Source organism: Meleagris gallopavo, chromosome 4 (assembly GCF_905368555.1).
Source record: "Meleagris gallopavo chromosome 4, MGAL_WU_HG_1.1, whole genome shotgun sequence".
NCBI classification, from domain to species: Eukaryota; Metazoa; Chordata; class Aves; order Galliformes; family Phasianidae; genus Meleagris; species Meleagris gallopavo.
Window position 1 is genome coordinate 36990545 of NC_139407.1, and position 25818 is coordinate 37016362.

The 25818-nt window shown below is 46.2% G+C and overlaps 2 protein-coding genes across 7 annotated transcripts in view; one reads left to right on the plus strand and one right to left on the minus strand.

The window, feature by feature from the left end:
• The first annotated feature begins 2899 nt into the window (after nt 1-2899).
• NEUROG2 (neurogenin 2) lies at nt 2900-3755 on the plus strand. Its single transcript, XM_085221915.1, has one exon. The coding sequence runs from the start codon at nt 2900-2902 to the stop codon at nt 3539-3541; it is 642 nt and encodes a 213-aa protein (XP_085078041.1). The 3' UTR covers nt 3542-3755.
• A 6625-nt stretch (nt 3756-10380) lies between these two features.
• The window catches only part of ALPK1 (alpha kinase 1), a 38039-nt gene continuing 22601 nt past the window's right edge, over nt 10381-25818 (minus strand). For 5 of the 6 annotated variants that reach the window (XM_031553106.2, XM_031553105.2, XM_031553104.2 and 2 more), the window contains 11 exons: nt 23266-23464; nt 21796-21855; nt 20299-20385; nt 19453-19529; nt 18359-18454; nt 17730-17834; nt 15212-17300; nt 14320-14473; nt 12725-12887; nt 11674-11860; nt 10381-11062 (listed from right to left, as the gene is read on the minus strand). In XM_031553106.2, coding sequence (XP_031408966.2) covers nt 10866-11062; nt 11674-11860; nt 12725-12887; nt 14320-14473; nt 15212-17300; nt 17730-17834; nt 18359-18454; nt 19453-19529; nt 20299-20385; nt 21796-21855; nt 23266-23464 — 3414 coding nt within the window. In that variant the 3' untranslated portion in view covers nt 10381-10865. The remainder of the gene's footprint in view (nt 11063-11673; nt 11861-12724; nt 12888-14319; nt 14474-15211; nt 17301-17729; nt 17835-18358; nt 18455-19452; nt 19530-20298; nt 20386-21795; nt 21856-23265; nt 23465-25818) is intronic. The other variant, XM_031553107.2, reaches the window with a different exon arrangement.

Here is a 25818-nt window from a genome sequence, read left to right on the forward strand (position 1 = left end):
AAACGTTTTCGGGGCCGAGGGTGCAGGCTGCTCACTCATGACAAACCTGCACGCATGCCAGGGGTGAGAGGTACGGTAGTGCTGTGTGTAGGGAAGCACGGCTCCTCTGCCCCGTGCATGCCGGGAGCTGAATGGCTGCGGTGCGCTGCGGGTTGGATACCCCATTTGATAGCAGCCTGCCAAATTTTCTTTCTCTCTTTCCTTCAAAAAAACCCCCAAAAAGGCCCTTTCACCAAATCATTAAATTCTACAGAGGTGGTCAAGCTAGTCCTGCTTTTCATGCGTTGGAGAAAGAAAAGGGTCCTTGAAGTTTAGAAGATGCCCAAGGAAAACTCATTGAATGACATCAAAAGAATGAGTTTCCATAGCTGTTGAAGCACGAGAGCTGTGTAGCTGCACAAAGGCGGGTTGGGGCAGTGGGACTGTCCCACTGCTCTATCCCAGCACAATTGGGTCACTGAAATAGGGAATTAATTACCATTGGAGAGTGGGCAGCCCATTCACCGCTGGCTGAGTTTTATTAAACGCCAATATAAATAACAAAACAACTCTTGTGGCTGCACTATTCCTACACGCCAAAGGAAGGATTATGTCGGGGATTAACATCTTAAAGTCTATGAGACTTTCTGACTCAAGGCTCGGAGCTGGTAATCGTATTTGTCTCCTGGTTCAGCGATTAGTGCTCTCCCTCGCGCACCTTCGCCTGGATGGCCAATGTCCCTTTTTGCAGGCACCGGGTTTTTCACACAATCGGCTGTTCTTTTCCCCACATCTATAGAAAAGAATAAGAAAACTGAAGCGTGTTCACGCGATCCTCAAGCTTCTTCTTCATGGGAAAGGAAGGCACCGGCGGCCCTTTTTCACAGGGGGGAGGTGGGGGAGGCAAATCCTCGGGGAGGGGGGGCAGCAGGGCTCCGCATCGCAAAATCACTCTGCAGCCTGCACCTGCCATGCAAATCCACCGGGAACAATCAGCCCGAACAGGGACTCGTCCGCAAGGGGGGCTGGGCCTGGATGCCGGGGCAGCACTGCCCAGAGGGGCTGATCCCAAAGGAACCCCAAATACTGGGGCCTGCCCTTCCCTCCCAGCAGTGCTTTTGGCTGCAGCATGCCAGGGGCTGCCCCCTGCCGAGCACCCCTCATTCACCCTCTGGGAAGGGGCTGTGTTTTGACCCCCAGGTTAAGGGCTGGGCACCCTGCCATTAGCTGCTCGGGGGCTCCGTCTCATCGACCCTCTGGAGCCCTAGGAGCCCAAGGCCTGCTGCCCCCACCCTGCTGGGCCACGGGGCCGGCACAGGCACTCACTCGCAACTTGTGAGGTCGGAGCGTGGACGGGCCGCGTCCAAAGGTCTCTCAGCAACACAGACCCTAAACTTTTAGGGCTCTCGGGTCGCCTCCGAGTTCAATCTTCTTACTGCAAACAAAGCCCTTCTGAAGGTCTCCCCCTCTCCTGCACACCAGCTCAGCATCCTTTATTTCTGGGCCGTGTGATAAGCTTAAATCATTGTGCTCCCATTTCTTGATCGTCGCCTACTTCACCCCTTTGTTCCCGTAAAGTAGGATCGAGTCTGGCAAAGGGGCTGAAGTTGAACAGTTTGACCCCGGGGGACAGTTCAGGCCCTTACCCCGGCCCTGCCCAGCCCTCACCCCACACAGCGCCGAGCCTCCATCCTGCTGCGTGACTGCGGGCTGCTGCTGCTGCCCCATGCTGCGCTCCTCACACATAGGGATCTCCCGTTTCTCAGACGGGGGAAATGTGTCCAAGTCACTTGGCGGAGTTGCAGACATTTTGTAATAGACTGGCTAAATGTGGCATGGGGTAGCAGGGTGCACAACTGTGCAGCAGCAAAGAAGCAAAAACGAGGCTGGGGACAGGCATGTGCAGTAGGAGGGAATAGCTTTAAACTAAAAGAGGGGAGATTAGGTCAGCTGTTAGGAGGAAACTCTTTACTCCAAGGGTGGTGAGGCCCTACCACAAGCTGCCCAGAGAAGGTTGTGGATGCCCTGGAGATGCCCAAGGCCAGGCTGGATGGGGCCTGGGCAGCCCAAGCTGGTGGGGGCAACCCGCTCATGGCAGGGAGTTGGGGCTGGGCTGGCTGGTTGCAAAGTCCCGTCCCAACCCATGCCAACGATCCTGTGATTCTATCACTTGTGTGCGCATGTATTGTGCGCCATGGGATACCCACATACATCTCAGCTCTGTCACGCTGAATCCAAGCCTCCACTTCGGGGCTCTTCCCACCAGTTGCAAGGCAAGCTTTATTCTACAGCCTCCTATTTTTACCCCAAGCCACTGCATCCCGCCGGTCCCGGTCAGCGAGCCGGGCACGGGGCCGGCTTGATATTCCCTGCTGCACTGACAACTGCGGCGTCGAGCCGGTGGGAGTGGACAGCCGAGGGTCCAAACGCCGGAGCCGCCTCACGGCTTTAGGGGCACGGCGCGCCCCAAGCACCTCCCGCCCCGCCCCGGCCCCGCTTCCCCCGTGGGGACGCGCGGGGCCCCCCCAGCGGGGCAGCCCCCCGCCCGCGGCCGCTGAATGCAGCGCTGAAAGGCAGCCGGCTCCGGCGCGCGTGGCTCGCGGGGCGCCCCGATTGGCCGCCGGCGCCTCGCGCCCCCCTGCCCCCCCCAACCATTCATTAATAAATTAGCGGCACGCTCCAGCCGAGCGCGAGGCACCAATGGCGCGGCGGCGGGGCCGGGGAGCGGGGGGGCCGCCGGCGGGGCAGGTTTGATTGTTCCCCGCGGGGTATATAAGGGGCGTTAGCGGGGTCGTGTGCCAGACACGCAGCCGCCGGGCCCCGGGCCGCTCCGACGCCGCCGGGGCGCGTGCCAGCGCCCCCCGACCGCCCGACGGCCGTCGACCCGCGGCCGCGCCCCCCTCTCCCCCGCCCCCGCAGGATGCCGGTGAAGGCGGAGAGCCCGGCGCCCGCGGCGGAGGACGAGCTGCTGCTGCTGCGCCTCGCCTCGCCCGCCCCCTCGGCCTCGCTGCCGTCCAGCGCCGGCGAAGAGGAGGAGGACGAGGAGGACGGGCGGCCGCGGCGGCTGCAGGAGGGCGCGCGGCGGGCGGGGCGGCAGCGAGGGCCCCCGCGGGCGGCGCGCACGGCGGAGACGGCGCAGCGCATCAAGCGGAGCCGGCGGCTGAAAGCCAACAACCGCGAGCGCAACCGCATGCACAACCTGAACGCGGCGCTGGACGCGCTGCGCGACGTGCTGCCCACCTTCCCCGAGGACGCCAAGCTCACCAAGATCGAGACGCTGCGCTTCGCCCACAACTACATCTGGGCGCTCACCGAGACGCTGCGCCTGGCCGGGGCCGCCCGCCTGGGGGGAGCTGCCGAGACCGCGCCCGGGGCGGCCGCCGAGGGCAGCCCCTCGCCCGCCTCGTCGTGGAGCGGCGGCACCAGCCCCGCGCCCTCCGCCTCGCCCTACGCCTGCACTTTATCGCCCGGCAGCCCCGCCGGCTCCGCCTCGGACGCCGAGCACTGGCCGCCCCCGCGGGGCCGCTTCGCCCCTCCGCCGCCGCCCCACCGCTGCCTCTAATGCGGCCCGGGCGGCCCTCGCTCCTCCGACGTGCACTTTGCCCGGCTCTGCCCCTCGCCGCTCCGCAGCTGTCTCCGTGATTTACGAGGGGGGAGCGGAGAAAAAAAAATGTTAAAAAAAAAAAGAAAAGAAAAAGTTGTGTTGTTAGGGGTCCAGGTTAGAAGTCATTGTATAATTTGTAGGCTTTGTCAGGGCTGAATGCAAGCGTGGAAATTTAGGCTGAACTCTCTATCAAAAGGAAAAACTGTAGAGGGAAGGGATGGGGTGGGTGGGAGGGAGGAGCGCCTCATGCATTATTTATTTCGACCTTTAGGGGACGAGGAACTCCCCCCTTCTTTCAGGAGATTAAAAATAAATCAACGGACTGAAAACCCAAACAGACACGGGACATTACAGCGATCTGCCACACACGTGTTCACATTTATTTATTATAAAGAAAGATTTCATGGAAAAGATGTATTTTTTTTGTATAATTTACAGAGTCTATTCTAGTATGTATTTACGGCTGAAGAGCAAAGGGATTGTTCTCCTCATAAAATATAAATAAAATATCTAATTTTCATAATTTTCATCACTTGGGTTGCTCTTTTTCACAGCTTACGTGCCATCTGCTGGGGTGACAAACATCCTTGGCCCCATCGCAGCTTGGCCTGGAGGCTGTGGTGGGGATGAACCCCAATGCCACGCAGGCGATGCGGTGTGGGTGGTTCAGTTGTGCTCTTGTGGAGCTTGGAGACACCAGAGCTGGAGTGTCCTCCAGGAGGCTGATGTGCCTTTCCGTTGCTGAGATGTTGTTTTGCTTCTTTAGAAATAAAGCAGAAGGATGAACTGTGTAGCCCCAGGGAGATGAGGTGGTTGCTCTTTGGGTGAGCAGATTCGGGGGGGAGATAGGTGAGCGACATACTACCTTGTTGCCTAGCGCAGGGACCCTGCTAGATCTGGCTGCAGGGGGAATGTGGTGTCCCATGTAAGGCATTTCAGAGTCAGTAAGGTTGGAAATGACCTCTCGGATCATCTCATCCATTAGTCCATCCCAACTGTGCCCACTAATTCATGTCCCTCAGTGCCACATCCACATGGTTCTTGAACACCTCCTGCCATGGTGACTCCACCACCTCCCTGGGCAGCCCATTCCAAGCACCTCAGAGAAGAAATTTTTCCTAACGTCCAACCTGAATTTTGGGTAATTGAGTGGCACTTTAGCACCCTACCAAGGCTGCTGCACACAGACTCCCTGCCTCGTTTCTCTCATCCCTACCCACTCCATCACCTCTCAGTGCTGGGCACCCTCCCCCCTCCACGTCGATTCCTGGACCCCAGATGAGACCTGGGTACGTCTGGTGTGCTCACAGGCCTTTAAGCACCATCGTATGCACGCAGCAGTGGCCGAGTGACTTCTGGGCACAAACACCTGGAAATCATTAGGAACCAGTGGAGGCTCCCAAACACGTTAATTCAATAACATGGGCCCTGGGAGCGTGAAACCCAGCCTTGAGAGCAACATCCCCGAAGGGGGAAAAAAGGGGAAAAAAAAGCCCAACGTGTGAAAAGAGAATTAGTGAAATTAGGTTAGCCCAATAAAACGCACCCCCTGCCCCGCAGCCTCGGGCGAGCGCGGCTATCAGCCCCTGCTATTGTTTCCCCCCCTGGCAGGGGAGTTATTGTGTGATAAATAATTCCTGGAGGAAAAAAAAAAAGAAAAAAAAGAAAAGTGGGCACATTTGCATAATCAGTGCTTTGATGTGGCCAGGGCACAGAGCTGTGTCCCCAGACCTGCTGTGGGCCAGAAGGGACGGGGTAGGAGGCGGCCTTCCAGCGAGGCGACCCGGAGGTGCCGGAAAGGACCCGCTGTAATGGTTTGTCCCCATCGACGTGGGCTGGAAGCGGGGTCCCGGCTTACCCTGCTGCCAGGGGACTGCTCTCTGTCCATGGTACGAACCCCATGGCTGGAAGTCTCCCCAGAAGGTAGTGGAAGTCTGTCCCCATGCCCGGGCCCGTGCTGTCACCTTACATGGACTCACAGCACACCACCTGTGCCCTGCAGCCTGGCCTTGTGGCCCTTCCCCTCCCTCCCACATGTGTGGGATGCACAACCAAGCAGTACGTTTCCTTTTATCGGCACTGATCTTGTGATGATTTCATTGCCACAGAGATACTTTGGTTTTATGATGGCAGAGAAGCAGTGCTGTTGGGTTGGGGAGCGGCAGGTGAGGGTTCACCTACTAAGGGGCATCCCGTGGCATGCTCTGATGGCTTTGTTAATGCCATCATTAAATCATTGAATATTTGTATATTAGAATATTAGTAGTACATTGAGTAATTAAGCATACATTGGCTGGTTTTTAGCACTGGACATGTTAGCTCTTCCATGATGATTCTTAATTGGAGAAGGACCACAAAGATTATTAGAGGACTGGAGCACCTCTCCTGTGAAGAAAGGCTGAGGGAGTTGAGCTTGTTCAGCTTGGAGAAGAGAAGGCTTTCCAGTACTTAAAGGGTTTCCAGCACTTGAAGAGAGCTTACAAATAGAAGGGCTGACCTTCACGTGATGGTGATATGACAAGGGGAAATGACTTTAAACTAAAAGAGGGGAGATTTAGGCTAAATGTTAGGAAGAAATTCTGTACTCAGAAGGTGGTGAGGTGCTGGCACAGCTGCCCAAAGAAGCTGTGGGTGCCCCATCCGTTAAGGCGCTCAGGACCAGGTTGGATGGGGCCGTGGACAGCCTGAGCTGATGGTGGGCAACCAGCCCATGGCAGGGGGTTGGAACTTAGTGTGATCTGAGGTCCCCTCCGACCCATGCCACTCTATGATACTATGATTCTATGACAAACTGAAAGAGACAATTACTGGGGCTACTAAATTGGGGCATCTTTTATTTCCGCATGAAGATACGTACGTAACTTAGAGAAATGAAATGGCACTTTAAGGATAGCACACTGCAAAATATGTGTAGGATGGGTTTATCCATGAAAGGGTGTTTGTATGTGTGCATGGGGAAAGCCGTGCTGGGGCCAGGCTGCTCTGGCAGCCGGCAGCTCCCGGCAGTGCTTTCGCTCGCCACTTGTGCCGAGCTCAGCACGCTGCTGGGGTGCCTGAAAAGCTGCTCTGAGGAAAACGGGCTCTCAGTTCTGAGCAGCGGGACCGGCAGCAGGACGGTGTCGGTGGCCTCCCCAGCATCTTCCCTCCCCCTGCTTTTATTGAAAGGGAGAGCGACCGGACCAAAGCCGATGGCGTATTTACCTTCGTGAGTTTTAAAAAAGTTAATTACTGCTCGGAGCAAGTTGGTACGGCTGTCCTGAGCTGCCTTTTATTAGTAGTCGCCTTCATTAATTTCCCTCGCTGGATTTGCTGCTAATAGCCGCTTGGTCCTGGGCAGCACAAAGCAGCATCTGTGCCATTGAGCGGAGAAGCGGGAGTCGGGCAGAGGGGGGCCAGGGGGAGCGACGCCGTTTGCAAATCAACCCCTATTAATGTGATGGCCTGAGCTGCGCTGGCGGCAGTTCATGCTTCCCCTGCCCGGCACAGCAGCTCAGGCCTCGAAAGGCCCCCGTGCACCTGTGGGTACCGGTGGTGGCATCCCAGGAAGCAAAATGGGAAGTAGGGTGCTGGGTGCACAGTCCCAGGTGCCCCATCCTGCTAGGAGGGGGAATGCTCAGCAGCATCCAGCAGCAGCTGGGTCGTTAGCACTTGCTATCTTGGAAGTTTGATTTTGTTGTTGTTGTTGTTAAATACTGGGATGAAATTCTAGCTGGAAAGAAGGAAAAGCGAGAATAGGGCAGGAGGAAGTCAGTGTTCCCAGAGGTGTGGTGGAGGTGGCGGTGGCAGTCGGGGGCCTGCAGAGGTTCAAGATGGAAGAAGTTCCTGAACCATTGTCTTCCCAAAGCATGGGAGGAGTGCATTAGCACATGGCCATTGCGCTATCAGCGGTGGGATATTCGGGCTTGGTTTGCTGCTTCACTGGGGGCATGGATGGCCCTTCAGGCCTCACGTCCTGCTGCTGGCAAGGATATTTCACTGCTCCTCTCCAATGAGCTTCTCTCATTCTGCAGAAACCACAGAACTGGTCCTAAGTGATCCTTAGTGATAACGAATCCACCCTGTACAGCAACTTACTTAGTACAAAAGTCTGAATGTCTCAAAAAAACAAGAATGTTAGTTGGATGGTCCAAATGGCTTTCTTTGGAAAGGAGAGGAAATAGCAGAACAGAGATGTTGCTGGTTGGGAGCTGTAAGCTCTCACTGAAAGGGTGAAGAGTACTGACCTGTGCTGGGGACTGACAGAGCAACCAGGCCAAGCAGTGCAGTGCTGGTGCTGCTGGGAACAGGGCAAGCTGACGCTCAACGCCAACTTTTTCAAGCTGCTCATTCAGAAATCTGTCAGTAGCTGTAAATTCAGCTGGGATGGGAAAGTGTCTTACATCAAACAACAAAAGAAACCAGCTGCTAAATGCTAATACTACTATGTTGAGAAGTACTCCAAATATTAAAATTCCCCATGTATGCATTCACCCAAAAGCGTATCTAAATACATTTTTTTTGGTCAAGCAAGCAGCAGACTGGAAAAAAAGCTCTGCTTCTCTGGGTCGCGGGGCTGCCTGTGGGCAGTGCGCACGGACACTTTGTTCTGCAGGGATTGTTTGGGAGGGTTTCTTTTGCTTCTAACCACCTCTGCAGAGAAGGAAAAGACTTTAACACAACGTTTCTGCCACTGACTCATTCCCAAAGTCTTGCTGACCATCTTTGTTTCCCCGTGGCAGTCCGGAGTCCTTTTTTTGTGGTAGCAGGAAGCCACGTTTGCATGGTTTCTGTCACTTGGTTAAAGGCAGCACACCCCCCACTGCAGACAAGGCAGCCCTTTATTGGCTGCGGAACAAGATAACTGGCTTAATCTTCCCGGTAACACGTGAACTTCCATGTATCACTTTAATCTGCGAGACACTGGGGCTGAGTGTACCGTCACATGCCGATTTTACTTTTCTATGAGCAAGTGACTCCCGGGCTCAATGATGGATTGTTTTGCTCCCTTTTAACAACAGTCAAGATGGTGAATGCCCCGGGGTGATAGACAGTGTGCAATGGGAACGGCAGCAAATCTGATGGCCCAGTTCAAGTTCACCTGACAAAGCTGGAGCAGTCTGCGAGCAGCATTCGAGAAAGGATTATTCACACTAGCATTATATTTTTGAATGCATTTTTCTTCCCGTGCAGCTGCCCAGCTCCCCAACACTGAAGGTTTATGCACCATAATAAAGAGATTTAATTTTTTTTTCTCTTGCTTCTCCCTCTTTACACCTAGCTCTAATTGTTCAGTGCGGTGATAGGGCATCTTTCCAAACAACTCGGCGCAAACATCCCCTCAAAAACAATGGAATTGCTATAAAGCAATAACAAAGCCTAAAAATCTCTGCCGGTTGCAGAAACAAAAGCTGATGGATTTGTTAAAGCTAACGCTGTGGTGCTGGGACCCATCTTTCTGTGGGAGTTTAATGCTGCGTTCCCTTTCTCTCCACACAAATCCCCCAAAAGGAGCGATCCCAGGGCAGAGACCCTCGAGGCTCAGTGAGAAGGGGAGCACATCAGTGAGGGCAGCTTTCAGCACCGCATATGGCAGGAAGGCTGCGCACCAATTGTCTGAGGGGGACCCCTGTAGCACATGGGTGACTGTGCACACACACTGGGTGTGTTGGCATGGTCTTGGAAGAGTAAACCCAATGTCTCATCATGTTTGATTTTGCCTAGTGGCAGGTTGCTGAGCAGCTGCAGGTGCTATCTCCAGTACTGTTATTCCAAGGGGGATACACACACACGTTTTCTTGGGCTTTGACAGAGCAGTTTTTGGCCTCCTGGTTTGGATAATGACTTTTATTTTCTTTATCCCTCAACCAAAAGCTCCAGCCTGCTTAATTTGGGGCAGCACATGGTGTCATGAGCTTCTGCTCCCTCTGCTCTGGGTGTTTTCTCAGCTAAGAAAGGCCCATAAATTCAGGAGGCACCATGACATCATGTGCATGCATTATCTGATGGTGCCACCGAGTTGGGCTCAGCTTACCAGCCTGCGTGGGAAAAAGAAGTGGGATTTCAGCTGCACTGCCAGCATTCACAGGGCTGGAAGGGGTCTGCTTCCCAGCATGTGCTTCTGAGATGTACCATGTGCCTCTAACCCAGCACATACTCTAGGAGCACATGGCCAGCATGCATGCCGCAGGCTGGCCAGTGCTGGCCTTAAATATCTGAAGCTCTGTGGGTACAATGCTATGTAACAGCCATGAAAAATAACAGAAATTCAGCGGCAGTGTTTAAGTTGAAGGCCGTAGTCTGAGTTGCAGCTGTTTGTATGAGAGGGAATAAAGCATGACCCCTGCATGGGCAGAATCATCAAGAAAAATCCTCTTTGTGCAGGTGAAGGTTTAGCCTTTGGCTGCATGAGTGGAGCGAGGTGAGAGGAGCAGATCTTGGTGGGGGCTGTTATCTGCAGGAATTCATTATAAAATCATAAAACTTATGGTGCTCACAGACAAAAAGAGGTACTGTCCTCAGGTGTGAGCTGTTCCACCCTTGGAAAACTCTGCTAAGAGTTTGCTAGATGTAGCAGGCCTAAATTATTCATGTATGGAGTTTCCTGGTTGGAGAACAATGTTATGTTTTTTGTTTTTTGTTTTTTTTCTTGAAGAACAGCAGTTTTCTCAGCTGTCACAGGTAAAACGGTATTTCCATCTATTTAAATACTGCATGGTCACACCCATGAACACACTTGTAGCAGAAATGCTAAGTGAGGCCTTGATTGAGCCATTGCTACACTTTTCATTGTGTTTCATTATAGCGTTCCAACACTCCTCTGAAATAAATTGTCTTTATTTTTCAATCAGCCCCAGACATTGCCATTTGTTCCTTGAAGCATTTATACAACTTTCCGTGAATTTTACGGATGGCTGAAACACAAGTCTCTGCTTCACTCCATTTTGTACTCTTTCCAAAAAGCAGATGGTGCCTATTGCCCTAACTGGGTCTGTAGATGCATTAGAGGTTTGTACAGTCTTGTAGTACATCTCTGCTGAATTTTGGAGGCTGCTTTCTTCTTTATCTTATGTTCTTCTGTTAAGTCTTACAGATGGTTGTAAGAACGCGTTTCAGATGGTACTCAAGATGGTAACACGGTACAACCTGGCGTTACACTACATTTCCCAAACTGTTGCAGGTGCTTACATGGATGCCATCTCAGAGGCCCTGTTCTCACCAAGACGACATGTTCCTAATTGTGTGATAAATACCACCATACCATTCAGCTTATGGGCCATACTCTCTTTGGCTGTCTTCTGTGAGTCTACATTGGTGTCTCTAATGAGGGTCTTGTTAAAGAAAGGCAATGGCAGATTTCATTGCATTCCACATGTTGATTGTTGAAGAAATAATAAATTCCTCTCTTCCCAAAGTTAGAGCGTGAAACATCTTTGCTATTAAGAGAATGAATCTGCGGGTCTGTGAGGTAGATGAGACCTTTTCCATTACCTGTTACCCAGCCTGCAAAAGAGGGATACATTTTGTTACTGAACAGTACAGCCTTTGCACCATCACACTCAGTACTGGCTGCTTGGCACAGCAAATCTACTGATAATGGCATTTCAGTGATTCCCAGTTTACACCAACATCAGTAAAAGCAGAATAAAACTCTAGGAGGTACATAATGGATATTTAAATTGTATATGAGCATCCTAGACATATCTGTGTGCTAAAGGTTGAATTTCAAAGGTCATATCCTGGGCTTTTAAGCGAAGAGCTCAGCTCTTCATTAGCTGAATAGGTAATTTTTTAGGCTTGCCGATTATGAGAAGGAGGAAGCACAAGAAGATCCAGTCTCTTTTAGTGATTCTCCTTTAGATGCTTTCCTCAGGACATGTCCTTGCAGATTGGCTTCACCTTAATTGGGTGCATGAAGCTGTGGCATACTAGGGCACTGTAGCTTTCCTGCTCCTACTGTGACACAGCAGACAACAAGACCACTGCTCAAGTTAAAAAAAAACACCTACACATACCTCTCTCACTTTAGGTCATTTAGAGAGGGTATGTTACTGTAAACCATATTCTGCAACATGGGGGGGTATGCAATAAATGAAGCTCACTGCAATACAAACCTTGCAGGTCAACAACAACTTCCGTTCCATTGGAGAATTCATAGCAGAAATGGCCGTAGGCCAGACCATACTCTGTGGCTTTGTACTCATTCTTTACTACCTTTGTGTTATTGGACAGCTTCACAAACTCCCCAAGGATGTAGGGCTCCACACTCACACATCCTTTTATTGTTCTGTCTTCCAGAATCTGAAAAGAGAGTTTCAATGACAGTCACCCAAGCAAAGGTGTAAAAACAAGGATGCTAAAAGATCCTCCAACTTAATTCCTGTTTTGTTTGTTTTTCCTGCTAGAATAAGATGGAAAGAGTCCCCATATTAATCTACTGCTAATTCAAAACACAGGCTGTTCAGAACTTGTATTTATCAAGAACAGTGATGTCACCAGATCCAACACAAAGCCAACCTGGCAGGCCAAACCAAGCAGCAAATTCTACAAATATCTAGTTTGCCCAGCAAATGGGAAACTTCTTTCAAAAGACTGTGTCTAAAGCTGAAAAGATTTGGATAACCCTGCTCCTCTTGGTTCTTCTTCAACATGCAAATAACCAGTGATGGGTTTTGTTGTGTTTTTGTTTTTTTCTTGCCCCCAGTAATTACTCTGTGCAGAGACTAGCATAAGTACTGATTCCAGGTTGTCATTAAGCCTTACTAGCAAGTAGCATAGAGCTAGAAATAATGAAACTGTGAATTCAGCTCTGTACCCTGCAGATGCTGGTATACTGTTAGAATGATCTAAAAGACTGCATGACTCCAGAGCTTCATACAGAAGTGAATTTCTGGTTTCCATCAGGACATAGCATCTTTTTTTTTTTTTTTTTTTTTTTTTTTAAACCAGCATTTTTTTTGAACTCGCATCTCTGTGCATAAGTATCTCCTGTCCTGAAAAGATCAGGTGCATCTACCAGGTAATATCACGTGAATTAGAGTATGTCATCTACAGGTAGCCTAACTATTTAAACAAAACAAAACAAAATCCACAACCAACCAAACAAAATGACTTATGACTCTTTTCCCGTCAATTCCCTGGCATTGTTTTGAAGATAGTTCTTACCAGAAGTACTGCAGATGGAATATAAAAGATTTGGGTAGGGACCTTTTGCTCGTACAGCCTTTTGTTGAATTCTGTCACGTAGTATTGGGCAGTCATTTGTCGTTCCACATCACTGAAATGATGAAGAAGCCCCTTTTCTTCTTTATATTCTTTCCCAACATACCTAAACAAGCAGAAAAATCTTTGCTGTAGTCAGTTTTGCAGCACACTGCACTCAGGAAGCCTTACTTGTGGTACACAAAGCAGAGTGTGGCAGCCAGCTGTTTGTTGGTGATACATCTAAAATTACAGTGATTAAAGGTGTGGGCTTTTTTCCAGTTCCTATAGTAAAATACTGTAAGGATTAACCAGATCCTAAGAGAAGGGTTTCATTAAGGAAAGATTTAAAGTCAAACTTTAAAATACTGTTCTTAACACATAAGAATTCTTAAGCTACTTCTAATAACAATCTACAATCTGTGATTTGCAGCAAGTAGAGCTCTCCTCATGTTGAGGCCTAATTGAGGCAAATAGGTGATTTTAACTCAGCTTTCAGAACAAATGCATCCATTGCATGCACCCACTGCTAAACTTAAACAACTGAAGAACTTCTCTGCCTGTAGCTATTGTTGCTTCTTCACTCTGTGCTAAGAAAGATCTTGTTGTAAAGCAGTTCTAGGTTAGGAGCTGTGTACTCAGTGGTACAGCTGTCTGTTAGCTAGGGTAACTTCTTACTGACTCAGGCCCTGCACCATATTAAGCTTTCCTTCTTTCAGATGGGAGCAGGTATGAGGCTGTATTTCTTGGCCTATGAATGGAACAAATGCTGGTGTAGGTGTAGGTGAGCAAACTGTCTGATCTGCGTCTGAGGTACTAATACGACTCTGTGCTTGCACCCTCTTCAGCAACATAAAATGATGTATTGCCTTCCCATGAATAGGATTAGGAGAGCTTGTTTTATGCTTGTACCTGGAATCTATGTTAGCTTAATTACTTACAGTTGTTTTGGGTAAAATTACCTTACAGAACAAGTTTATCTCAAATTAAGTATGTTTTATTAGGGTGCTAGGGAATAGCAGAAATAGGAATTCCCTAATGCAAATCTAGAAGCCAAATAAAGTGACACTTAAGCTCATTTAAGCTCACCAGAGTTTGTTTCAGCATGGATGAATGTAGTCAGTTCTAAGAGTTGTCATGAGCAAATGAACAATAACATGACTGTTAGAAGACAACAGTAAAGTAGCCCTTTCTTCCCAAAAATTCAGAATTAGAGAGTTAGATGGAATGAGAAGAATTAGCATAGTGACAATTGCAAAGTGCTCAACAGATTTAAAAAAGCAATGAAGCATTCTTGCTAAAGTGAATCAAAGGCTAACTCAGTGTAAACTAAATTGAAAGAGAATAAAGAAAAAAATCTTCCCTTGTGACTGTAATTTCTGCACTTGTCCAAGTGAAAACTCTATCTTCTGAAAATACCTTATAAAAATTACAGCATGACAAAGCAGTGTACTAGCTGAATCACAGGTATAAGATGAGTCTTACCAGAGAGTATTCATTCATGATTACACAGAAGTAGCACTGAAAATTTTTCTTTCAGAAACTGGTTTGATCAGTACCTTCCCAAGCTTTCTTCTTGGTGCAGGAAGTGTATCCAAAATGCATTTCTCTGTTTGCCTTCTTTTGCCACGTTCAGGTAGTCCCCAATGAATACAGATGTTTCCTGGCCCGTCCAGAGGCCTGATTTCTTTGAGTATTTCAAAAGAAGAGCAGCTGCAAAAAGAAAACACTGCAGGTAGACTGAACAATTTAAGACTTCTGTAAGCCTGTGCTGAGGGATGACATACCATCACAGAGGAGACAAGATATCCAGGCAAAGTTCCAGGCAAACAAATATATGCTAAGAAGTATCTAGGTCTACATCAAGGACAAAAAGTTGCTAAACAGATTTGAAACATGATAGGATGAGCCCCCAGCAGGTTTTACTTAATGAGCTTAATGAGGCATCCTACAGAGATGCTGCTCCTAACTTCTCTATTTCCTAGTATATTCAGTAAGGGTCTACAAATTAAGATACAGCAAATAAACTGTTATTTATGATTAACTTAATAATCATTGTCTCAATGCATAGTTTGCAGGATGAAATGTGGAATCTAAATGGGCTTAAGGAGAGGGAGAGAAATGACTTGATGAACTGGCACAAGGCACCAAGTGACCTGAGATACCTATAGCATGAAGGGATGAAGCAGGAGGGATTGATGTGGTCATGGAGGTGGAGCCCATCTCTATTAAGCTGTCAGTGATGTGCCAGCGAATAAGAAGGAATAGGAGAAAGTGGTTCAAGGGTGTGTTCTTCTGTTACTAAAACTGCTGCACAAAACCTCTTAGAACAACAACTTATAAAAGCCTAGAAAGTGGTGACTAAATTATGAGGTTAAAAAGCCTGAGTAAAAGCTGTTTTGTGTGGAAGTAGCATTGCTTGAAAACGGCTGTTCCTGTGAGGAAACTTACAGTATGCTTTATGAAGCTGTTTAGACTTAAACATTCCAGTAGGCATCAGTCTCTGGACAAGCCAGTTGTGTTCTACTCCTGCCAGAAGCTGCACATAGTCGTCATCCCTCAGAATCCGAGCATCAAGGATTTCTTCCTTGGTTCTCCTGGGTGGGAAGACAAGACCACTTCCCCTCAGGCTTAAAAATGGATTTTCAGGGGAACCGCTAGGCATCTGAGCTGACCTGTGCCATGGATGCAGTGATGAACTGAACAGTCTTTTGTTGCTCTGAGGCTTTTCCTCTTCCTCTTCTTCTTCAGTACTAGCACAATCAAAGTGTTTTGTTACAGATGCGTTTCCTCGCAAAGGCAAACCTATTGGTGCACCTGGAGCCACCAGAAGCTCTGGAGCAGTCACTCTGGGAGAACTGCTTACTAACTCTCCAGTACTGATGAAATCAAATTCAGTGTCATCTACAGTCTCTGCCTGGGGGTCAACCTCAAGCACTTTGAGAGATCTGTGTCCGACCATGGCTGCAGGTTTCATCAGCCACTCACTCACGAAGGAGCTGCTGGCTGGTTTTGGCTCGCTGCCTGTAGATCCTGCAGCAGCAGCGCTACTCGTGGGACGATTGACGTCGGGCGAGGGGTGCTCCGTGCTGTCAAGGGTTCCTCCCCCCTGGTCCCGCCCCACACAACTGTTTTGGGGCGGGGGCGCGGCCATCCCGGAGGGGAGGTGGCCCACCCTGGCGCTGTCCGTGGTGCTGCAACCTGCGCCCATCGGCCGGGCGGCCATCACCCAGGGCTCCAACTCCGCCCAGGAGGAGGAAGAACACTCCTCCTCCTCCATCCTGGCAAGATAAGAAGGAGCGATGAGGGAAGGAACCGAGTTGTTCTCTAAGTCTGTGTTATTCGTCTCCGCTTTCCCTTCCGAAAAGTTCTCTCCTTCCCTCAGCTTTACTCCCTCAGGAGAAGCCTTCCCCCCAAGCCTTCGAGTTAGGGGTGTGTCTACCCCCAAGAAAGGCTGAGGTGACCTCAAACAACTATATGGAAGCTCTCTAGGAGAAGTATACTGAGCTTTGGGCAACAATGAGTGCATGTAAGCAGCTTGACCATTTTCATCTGTTTCTGTTGTGCAGCATTGCACCTCCACTGAGCACTTTTCTTGTTGCTGTCCTCCACTGGGTGACTCCTTGTTGCTATTACAGTTTAGTTCCTCCCAGCTGGAAGAGTAACTTGATAGTGACAGCTTGCACCAAGCATTCTCTGAAGAAGGGGTTTGACTTCTGTTTTGCCATCTGTTGAAAACACTGTTTTCATCAATTATTACTCCTTTTAATGATTCAGTCCCTTTTTCAATGGAAATATTTCTCACATCAGAACTGCTCTGTTTGTTTCTTGCTTGGCCACTGAGCTTCTCTGAGCTACTTTCCACTTTTGGTGTACTAAACATTTTTCCACCACCCTTCCTCTGGTATACTGTGTCATCAGTGGTACACATTGTGTCTGTATTTTTGGTTTCTGTTTTTAAAGTTGTGATACAGGCTCCCACATGCGTTTCTCCCAGTGTGTTTTCCTTAATTCTGCAAGGATTTTTAAACACTTCACACACTGAGAGATGGTGCTGAGAATTCAGGGCAAGGATTTTCTCAAAGTTTGCTTCCCCATGCAGGACAGGTTTTTTCACTGCCCCTTTATAGCTGTCTGGCACATAAGACCTGGCATCAGAATTAGGGAAGGTTTCCACTTGTAGGAGCTTCTTAACAGATGTGATCAGAGACATGATCTCTTCTGCAAGCACTCCTTTCTCTTCCTCTTCTGTAAATGAAGTGCTGTAGGTATGCAGTTTTGCTATGGCTTCTCTACAAAGTTGATCAACCTCTCGGAGTTTCTCACTCTCCCCATAGAGCCATCTATGCACAGTTGTGAGGCAGAAAGCAGCTTTAATAAAACTGTGGAGCTCCTGCTTGCTGGTGACATGACTGTTATCATTCTTGGTGAGGAGGCCGATCTCAAAGGATTCTTTGGCTTCAGACAAGTAGAACTTCCTGCTTTCTGGGGGACAGTCCTTGGAGTGACTATAGGACAGCAAACACACTCCACGGATGTTCTGGGAGGGAAGAAAAGAGGAGTTTAAAAGAGGAATTAAAAACTTGTATCTCTGTCACAAATAAATGAGAGGAAAAAATACCTTTCTTTCCTTCTTACAACTGAAAGCGAATAGTGGCTCTAACTGCTTGCTGCTGTGTTTCCATGAGGAAACAATCTTGCTTTTTCACCTTTGAAATATATTTGGAGTTAAAGGAGAAGCAGCACTCCCAGTTGATCTTGAAAGACCATCCTTGCTCTATGGATAGATACTGCTTTCTTCCCATCTGCTTAGCTTCAGATTAGAGTCCAGTGTAACATATAGCATCTGCAAAGCAGATAGGAGCATACTCTATGGTATGAAGCTTGGAAGCTATATTAAAGCCAAATTTAATAGCCTAGACTCTTCTCTTGCACACATAACTCTTCCAGAGTGTGGACTAATACTCACCACAGCTGTGAGCACAAACAGCGGGGTATACTGGCTATATACTGCTGCTAATTTGCAGGCTTCAGCAGCTGATAGCAAGCGATGGCTGGACTCCCGGAGAAGGGTCTGGTGAAACAAACAAACAAACAAAAAAAAAGGTAAGAGAAGCTCCATCTTAACAGCTGTCTTTTCAAAGAGAAGGATTTATCTGAGTGGCAACCCTATCTGACTGGAGGAAGGCAGCTTTACCCATCAGAATCCATTGGAATTTGTAGATTTCTGATGCATTTAAATCTTAGAGCAGGACACAAAATCTGACACAACAACCACTTATATTTCTGAAGAAGACTTTTTACTTAAGTTTACCATAGATGTATCAGGTTTGGCTCTGTAAATCGTCTGTCTATTATACATGTACATAAATATATACACACTCTATAGTTATTCTTGCGGTTTTCTTTTTCCTGGAGCTAGGCAATTTTCTATCTAGGTGCTAATAAATATTTCGAATGGGAACAATGGAATTTGCTTCAGCCTTCTCAGCAAAGATTAGAAACTGGAGGATGGACAAAATACGGGTGAATTTGAGACAATGACATACAATTTGTCTGAAGAATCTGCACTCACAAAAAACAAACCAGAAGTCTTACCAGGTTAATTGCTGCATTGGTTTTAAAACGGACATAATCCTTCTCATTCATGGAAGAAAATATATCTGCCAGAATACCCAAGGAAGTTGCAATTCCCTGGAAAAGAAATAGAAAGTAATGGTAGGGTTTTTCCCTTTGCTATGAATTGTTGATTGCAGTAAGTTAGGTTGTATGTACAACAGGAAGAACCACACAAAACAAAAAAAAGGTTCCAAAAGGAAGCACTGCTAAGTAAGTCAGAGTGGTCATCTCAAAGTAGTAGAGTTTTATCAATTTGAACTTGCAGAAAGTGCAGCCTGCTGTATACTTAAGAGTTTCCTTAAGTGGTAACTATCCTAATTGCTACTAGTTCTGAGTTTCAACAGAAACTTGAATAGCACTGCATTTTCCTTAGCTACTTTTCCTAGGTGCTGACAATTAAGGTATAGGAGAGGTGATGAGGTCTGTTTTTGTGGTATACCCTCTGCTGGAGTACAATTACAAAAATTTTTAAAGCATCACCCCAGGACTCACAAGACTTATGTTCACATTCCTGTTTAGCTACGGGCACTTGGTGTGACTACTGCTTCATTGGCAGTGGGAAGATTAGTGTGACCATGCCTCACAAAGTTGTTGAAGACAGATATGCTAGGTGTTTAGGTACCAAAGGGCCAGAGGATATCCATCACCCACAACTGCTAGCATAGGGCAGCTTGTGAACTCTCCAGCAAACAGCTGAGTTACTGACTAAATAAATTCAGTGGTAGTCCTAGAAAAAAAAAAACAACACAAAAATCTGGGGCTGCATTGTAGGATTAGTGAGTCCTTTTTAGAAGCAGCTGTGACATACTACGTGATGGTTCACTTCAGATGATCCTGCTTAATGAAAATGATCGTTTTCATTCCCCTGCAGGAAAAAAGGTGTCCACAAGCCTGTGCGTGCATGCATAAATGATGTGCAATACTTTAGCTAGAATATTTGCCCTGAGTGTTAATGGTGTCTGAGGTGCATAATTGAAAGACTATTTCTAAAAAACATGACTGAAGTAAAAAGATGCTAATCTGGAATCATTATTATGTTAGTAAGGTTATCCAGAGTGAAAAGGAGATCTTACCTTTTTATCTGGTTGAGGAAGTTTGAAATACCCCACAACTGAAGCCCAAATTAACTCTGCTGCCTCATACCACATCCCTGGAATAAAACAGAAAACAATTACTATACAGACTACTTCTTCCAGGTAGCTTTCAACAGGCTAGGTGTATTTTACACTTCCTAGAAACAGAAGCCCTCAAAACAGCATAAATCCATAGATCATAGAATCCCCAAGGTTGGAAAAGACCCCCAGTATCATCTAATCTAATCACCCACCTACCAACAATATTTCCTCATTGAAAGCATTTTTGTTTTGGTGACAGTGAACGTTTGTTAGTTTCCTTTAGCTTTTGGCTGTATATGGACACACATTGTATGTTCATGAAAGACTTCAGTTCAGCAGTCACTGAAGATAAAAGGTCACAGCAAGGGCGTAACATTAAAGCTGATGGCCTCAAGTACCAAGTCCTGGATAGAGAAGTCCATCATGCTGAATGCTAGTGATCTTCTTGAATTGACTGAGGAAAGCACTGTGACAGATCTCTGTTAAACTATAGCATGCCTTTGGGAACAGTGAATTTGGTAAAAACATCAGAAGAAAAATGGATCGATATTTCAGGATGTTCTGTGACTTCTGGCTACATTAATAATAAAAAGATAATTCCTAATATGTGCTTGCTTGGTACATGGTTCTAGGTCTCTATTTCTTCCAACTGATGTGTATATACCTCATCTTCTGTGACTGCATTACAGGCACTGGGCAGATGTTTCACATAAGCTAAAATTCTGACATACTACAAATGGATTATTTAGAATAGTGAAGAACTTGAACAGATACTTATAGAAAAAGAAAAAAAACAAGCCTTACCCAGCTTTTGCAGAATCTGTCCTCTGATTTGTAAGCAGACTGACTGAACAAGGATCCTATCACTTTCCTTAGCATATTGCCAGGTACCTGGGAAAGAGTTGAAAAATTTCAATAGAGAATGAATAATGCTGCTGGCATTTTCAGCCTCTGAGGACAACCCAGCAAACTGCCAGGAACCTTTCCATTGAATCCATCTGGTTTGAGTCAGATCTTACAGCCAGAGAAATGACAAAGGGGTAGTGTAATAAGGAATATAAGCTGACAGCACGTGGTTTAAGTGCCAGCTGTACAGAGTATAAGAACAACATAAAAATGTGAAAGGTACCTCTCTTCTTTGAAGTAACAAAAAAAAAAAAATCACTGTATATAAACATACTGAGTTGTAATAAAAAGCAAAAAGATTTGCATGGCATATTTTTGTTGTCACTGACATAGGCAGCAGAACAAAATACTTTCAACACCTATTTTGATACCTGATTATAATACAAAATGAAACCACCACTTTAACAGTGATATGAGGTATTTTGTTTAAGGCTCTCTTTAATGAGGACCACTCTTGTATGAGAATCTCAGTTTGGCATTAGAAACAAAACAACAAAAACCAGAATAGGCTTGCTAATTTTTTTTTCATAGCTGTTGAGAAACCTGAATGTAGTGACTAAATACACTCTGAAGACTAAGAGTTAGCTAACAAGTCTAAAAATCTAAAATATGTTTTCTCAAAACCATTATTAAATTTTCATTTTGGATGCCCATCCAAATTTGTGAATTTTTACCATTATAAATAGTTTCAGATCTGCAGGGGCACATACAAGTCATATTACCAGTGGTATAGTCATTTGACAGGAAGGGAAAAAAAGTAGTTTCTGAAAGTATCACCACATATTAAAGAATATTCCCACTTTTATAGTTTGTGTGTCTGCCCAGACGTGGAATGAGGTGCTGCGAGATGCAGGATTCACTCGCTTTTCCTTAATTCCAAAATACTGGTAAATAAATGCACTGCTATCTGCTACTGGTCTGGGCTACAGGTATAATTTCATTCACAGGATCAATGTGAATAAGACCATAAGCATTACTCAGCCTGGTTTGTTTTCTTGGGGGTGTAGGTTTTCCTTGCTTTTTAGATCAGTAAATTTCTTGAAATTGGTCCATGTTTTACAGAGAAATTAGTAGGAAGGCTGACAATCCATAGTATTTTTCCTCCCAAGAGTAGACATACAAAGATGAACTGTGGAAATTTCAAAACAAAGTCTCAGTTCACGGAATGAAACAATCAGGGGTTGGAAAGGACCTCTGGAGATCATTGTGTCCATTGAGTTCCATACTGTAGTAAAGTGATAACGAAGGGACAGCAAAGGAATGGTGGTGAGAAGAAACTGATGTCAGATTGCTGTATTTGAAATTTTTCTGACTGTTAAAATTGGTACAAAAAAAAAAAAAAAATAGTCCCACCAAAATAGTAGTTATGAAATTGGAAAGTAAATATATATTTACCTGTTGCTCCATTGTCATTAATAAGGCTGCTGAGGATGTATTCAGCTTTTAAAAGTTTACCTAATTAAAAACAAATCAAAACATTAAGAAATATAAAAGCATGCATTGTGATATGAACAAAAATATTCGCTGGTGAAAGCCCCAGCAAACTGTTCTCCTCAGTGCTGAAATTGTATTCACAATTAGCCTAAACTTCCCAGTTAGTTGTGTACTGCTAAGTGCTCCCTCATGCTCAGGAATCACTGTGACACAGGCTATTCTGTATACACCAAAAATTTTGCAAATAAACGCTGATGAAACAAATGTTTCTAGCTAGACATCTACTTCTAACAAACACTTTACGTTCTTTCAGGAGAGCTGTTAAGGCTGTACGTTGGTTTAAGAGTCAATCCAGCTGCTCACACAAGACCAGCATTGTTGGACCACGACTCCAGGTAAACTCAAGTCTACCTGCTTTTAAAAAGCACCCTACGATCACAAGTATATAGTCAAAATCTGAGCATAAAAGGATGCAGTATTCAAAAGAAGGTTAGTATTCTGCATACTGCATTTCAGCCACCTGTCGTATGGTTCAGAGGTTTTGTTGCATAGCAGAGTCATCCAAAGCAGCTTGATGGGCTACAAGAAATGTCTGAAAGTCTAATGTGATCAACATTGATGTTGCATCTTGCTTTTTGTCACAGTTATCCAAATTAATTCATTCACTGCTCCAGCCAGTGAAGAGATATGAATGCTGGCTGAACTAGCCCATAGATCAGGCTGTGTCAGCAACACAGAGAAATAGTTATGCAAGGAGCTAACTGTCCTGACTATTTTCTGTGAATAAAATATTCCTTAATTGTCTTTTTCAAAGCAGGTTAGTCTGGATCTATCTTGTATTCCTATTACTTCTGGGGGAACATCTTCACAGTAGAAAGATGATACATAAAATACCCTTCAGGTGTTGCCCATGTTATAGGAACAATAGACATTTAAAAAAAAATAAAAATCAATCAATCAATTTATCTTAGAGGGGGTAAGCTGCATTGTTTGCATAGTCAAGTGGTCCCACTGGGGAAGAAAAAAAAAAAAAAAAAAAGCAGCTGGGACAGTGCAGAGAAAATGCCAGGACTCTAATTTACTTTTTAAAGGCCCTTGGTCAGAAGTATAGCAATTCATATATCCCTGTTTGAAACCAGCGGGGAATATTTGTTAAGGAACAAAAGCTCCAATTAGTATTTTCCACACCCTTTCACAATTTTCTCTACTGCTTTTGGCTCTGAAGCCCTTTATACCAGCCCCTTTGTGCTAGTGAGAGGAGCTTGGAGGGCCCAAGGGGGCCGGGAGCGGGCTGTGTGTTTGAAAAAGATGGTACCAGGATCATAAGCATGTCATCCCCAGAAAGGGACAAAGTATCTTCTTCAAAGTCAAGTAGCTCCTAATTGGGTCTGAGCTGAGAAAGTGGAGCAGTGGTTGCCCAGGAGCCGGTACCTGCATTGACGGCAAGGCGAGCCTGGCGGATGACCACTTGAGGACCAATTGGCGTGGTGGGCTGCAGCTTGTGCAAGCCCTTGGCGATCTTCAGGAGTTTGCTTGAGGCATCAATCCAGTACAGGAACCGATCAATCAAGAACACAATAGCAGCTGCCGTCACACAATCCTTGACCATGATGGAAGCTTTCAAATAAACCTGAAAAGAACACCAGTGCCATCAGGCTACCTCGAAGAAATTCATGGAGCAAAGACTCTGCCAACTGTTTATAGAAAATACTCAGCTTTAGCAATACTTCTCCTAAAAGGGCTGCTACATGCCATTTAAAGACAGATTGAATTTCCTTAGTCATTTGTTATAAGGCAACTGCACAGTTTTGTAAGCAAGTAGAATTACCAAACAATACAAGAAGCAAAAACTAGCAATTAAAAGGCTGCCTCAAAATTTCTACTCATAACCTCTGTCTTTCTAGGCATTTACAAAAGGGAGTAAGTCTTTGTAGCATTGATTAGATATTTACTATAGCCTATAATTTGACTAATTCTGGCCATATTTTCACTCTTAAGATTGAAAGGTTCTGTTTTTTGTTTTTGTTTTTAATTGCACTTTTTTTTTTTTTGTCTTTGTAATTGGTGTTCAGTATTTGGAACCATATAATTTGTTAGTCTGTTAATGAATTTAAATTATATCCAACAGATTAATAACAGTAATAACAATTAGTTTTAAAGGGAGTCTGGGGAGACTGGAAATGGTCACTAAAGCATTTGTCTCAGATGGGACTACCTTCTGTCTGAGTACTACATTTTCAAGAACATGACTCTTAGCTTTTCTTTTCCTCTTTTTCCTTAGAAGTCCCCTAGGAAATGGGGGACAATTAGGGACCATGTGGCTACCTGTGGAACCAGACCCTGGCTATAAACAACTAGCATCAGCGCAGCTTTAAGTTTGAATGGAGGATCAAAACTTCTTTGTACACCACAAATAAACAGGGCAGGCAATGCTTTCCCCTTGCAGATTACCTTTAATAATTTCTGTAATTGCAAGAACTCTTTCTATATTCCAGTAGCCGTCACGCTGACGTGAGGAGTCATACAGAGCTCCTCAGGCAGCATGCTGTTAAGAGGACAGGATCCCAATGAAACCACCATGTGGCCTCATTGAGGATGCAAAAGGCCACATCAATGGCTACCAAATACCACTTCCTGTGATAGATAGCACATCACTTTCAAAATGCAGCAATCAGCTGTAACAAAGGACCCGTCTTTTTGGCCATAGAGTATCAGGGGTGCTAGGCACAGCCGTGGCTTGCCTGGACTTCATGGAAGTGGCTGTCAGAACCTTGCCTCCTGGTATCCCACTTGGCTCCAGTGCCAGGGAGCTGGCAATGCTCAAATACCGTGTCGTGATATTGGAGAAACTGCAAGAGAATAAAGCAGGAAACACCTTCAACTATACAAAATCTCCTTGTAAAAAGCATGTGTTTCTCATAGCATTCCTGTCAGCTAGTAAATCTGCTAATAGCAGAGTTTAAGCAACACAGTGGCTCAGGCCCCACTACATCAGAGAATGATTGTCAAGAAGGCTTTGTGAAAATCCCCACTAAAACACTCAGTTGGACAGCTATCTTCAGTTTTTATCTTCAGCATGCGTTTCCTTTCCGTCTTCCTTGTGTAGACGCACAGGCCCAAGAGCACCACGTCAGAGATGCTGTTGATCACTCCAGTCACCACCGGGCTTCTTGAGCCTCCTCGTTGCCTCCACCCTGTCCAGACTTCTGCTCTCTTCTCTCAGTTCAGAGAACTGCCTCCTGACAGCAAGACTCATTCTTGATTTTAGCAGCTTAATCGTCAAGTGATTGAGGGCAGGAATGGCAGCAGCCTGAGTAACACTTGTTTCTAATGAACAGAGCCCTCTAAGATGTGGGGAAAGCCCATATCAAACCATCTGGAGACGAGCCCGTGATTATGGCATGAACGCTGGGCTGCAGCATCAGCCCGCTTCATGCATTTTCTGGCTTGTTTGCACTTGCCTCTGCACAGTGAGGCAGATTTGTGCAAATTTCCTTTTTTTCTTTTTTTTTTTTCTTTTTTTTTTTTTTTTTCTTCCCCTCTGAGCCTGAGTTGGATTTTCTAAGAGGATGGCACTTGAAAAGGATTCCTGAAGCTCCACTCGCACAGCCTGCTTGTGCTGGTCAACAATGGAGGAATCCCCCTCTCTAAGCACCTGTAAACTGACACTGCAAACTATCCATTTGAAATGCTCATGAACAGGCCATATATTTAAGCACAGAGCATCGCCTAATCTATTTTTTTCCTCCCCTTCTTCCTTTAATAGATTGGAGCACAAAAGCCTGAGAGAGGGTGACCTACCAAACAAAAGGGCCTTTGAGTCCCTAGGAAAAGTAGACTTGGAGGAGGATGGAAGGAATCCAAGTGGCCCTATTATTTCCACTTGCACTAATTAGACATTTTTCTGTCAGCTATTGAGCACTGCTGAGAGGCCAAACTCACTGAATTCATTTCTAAAGTGTTTACAGAAGTTTGCATCTGTTT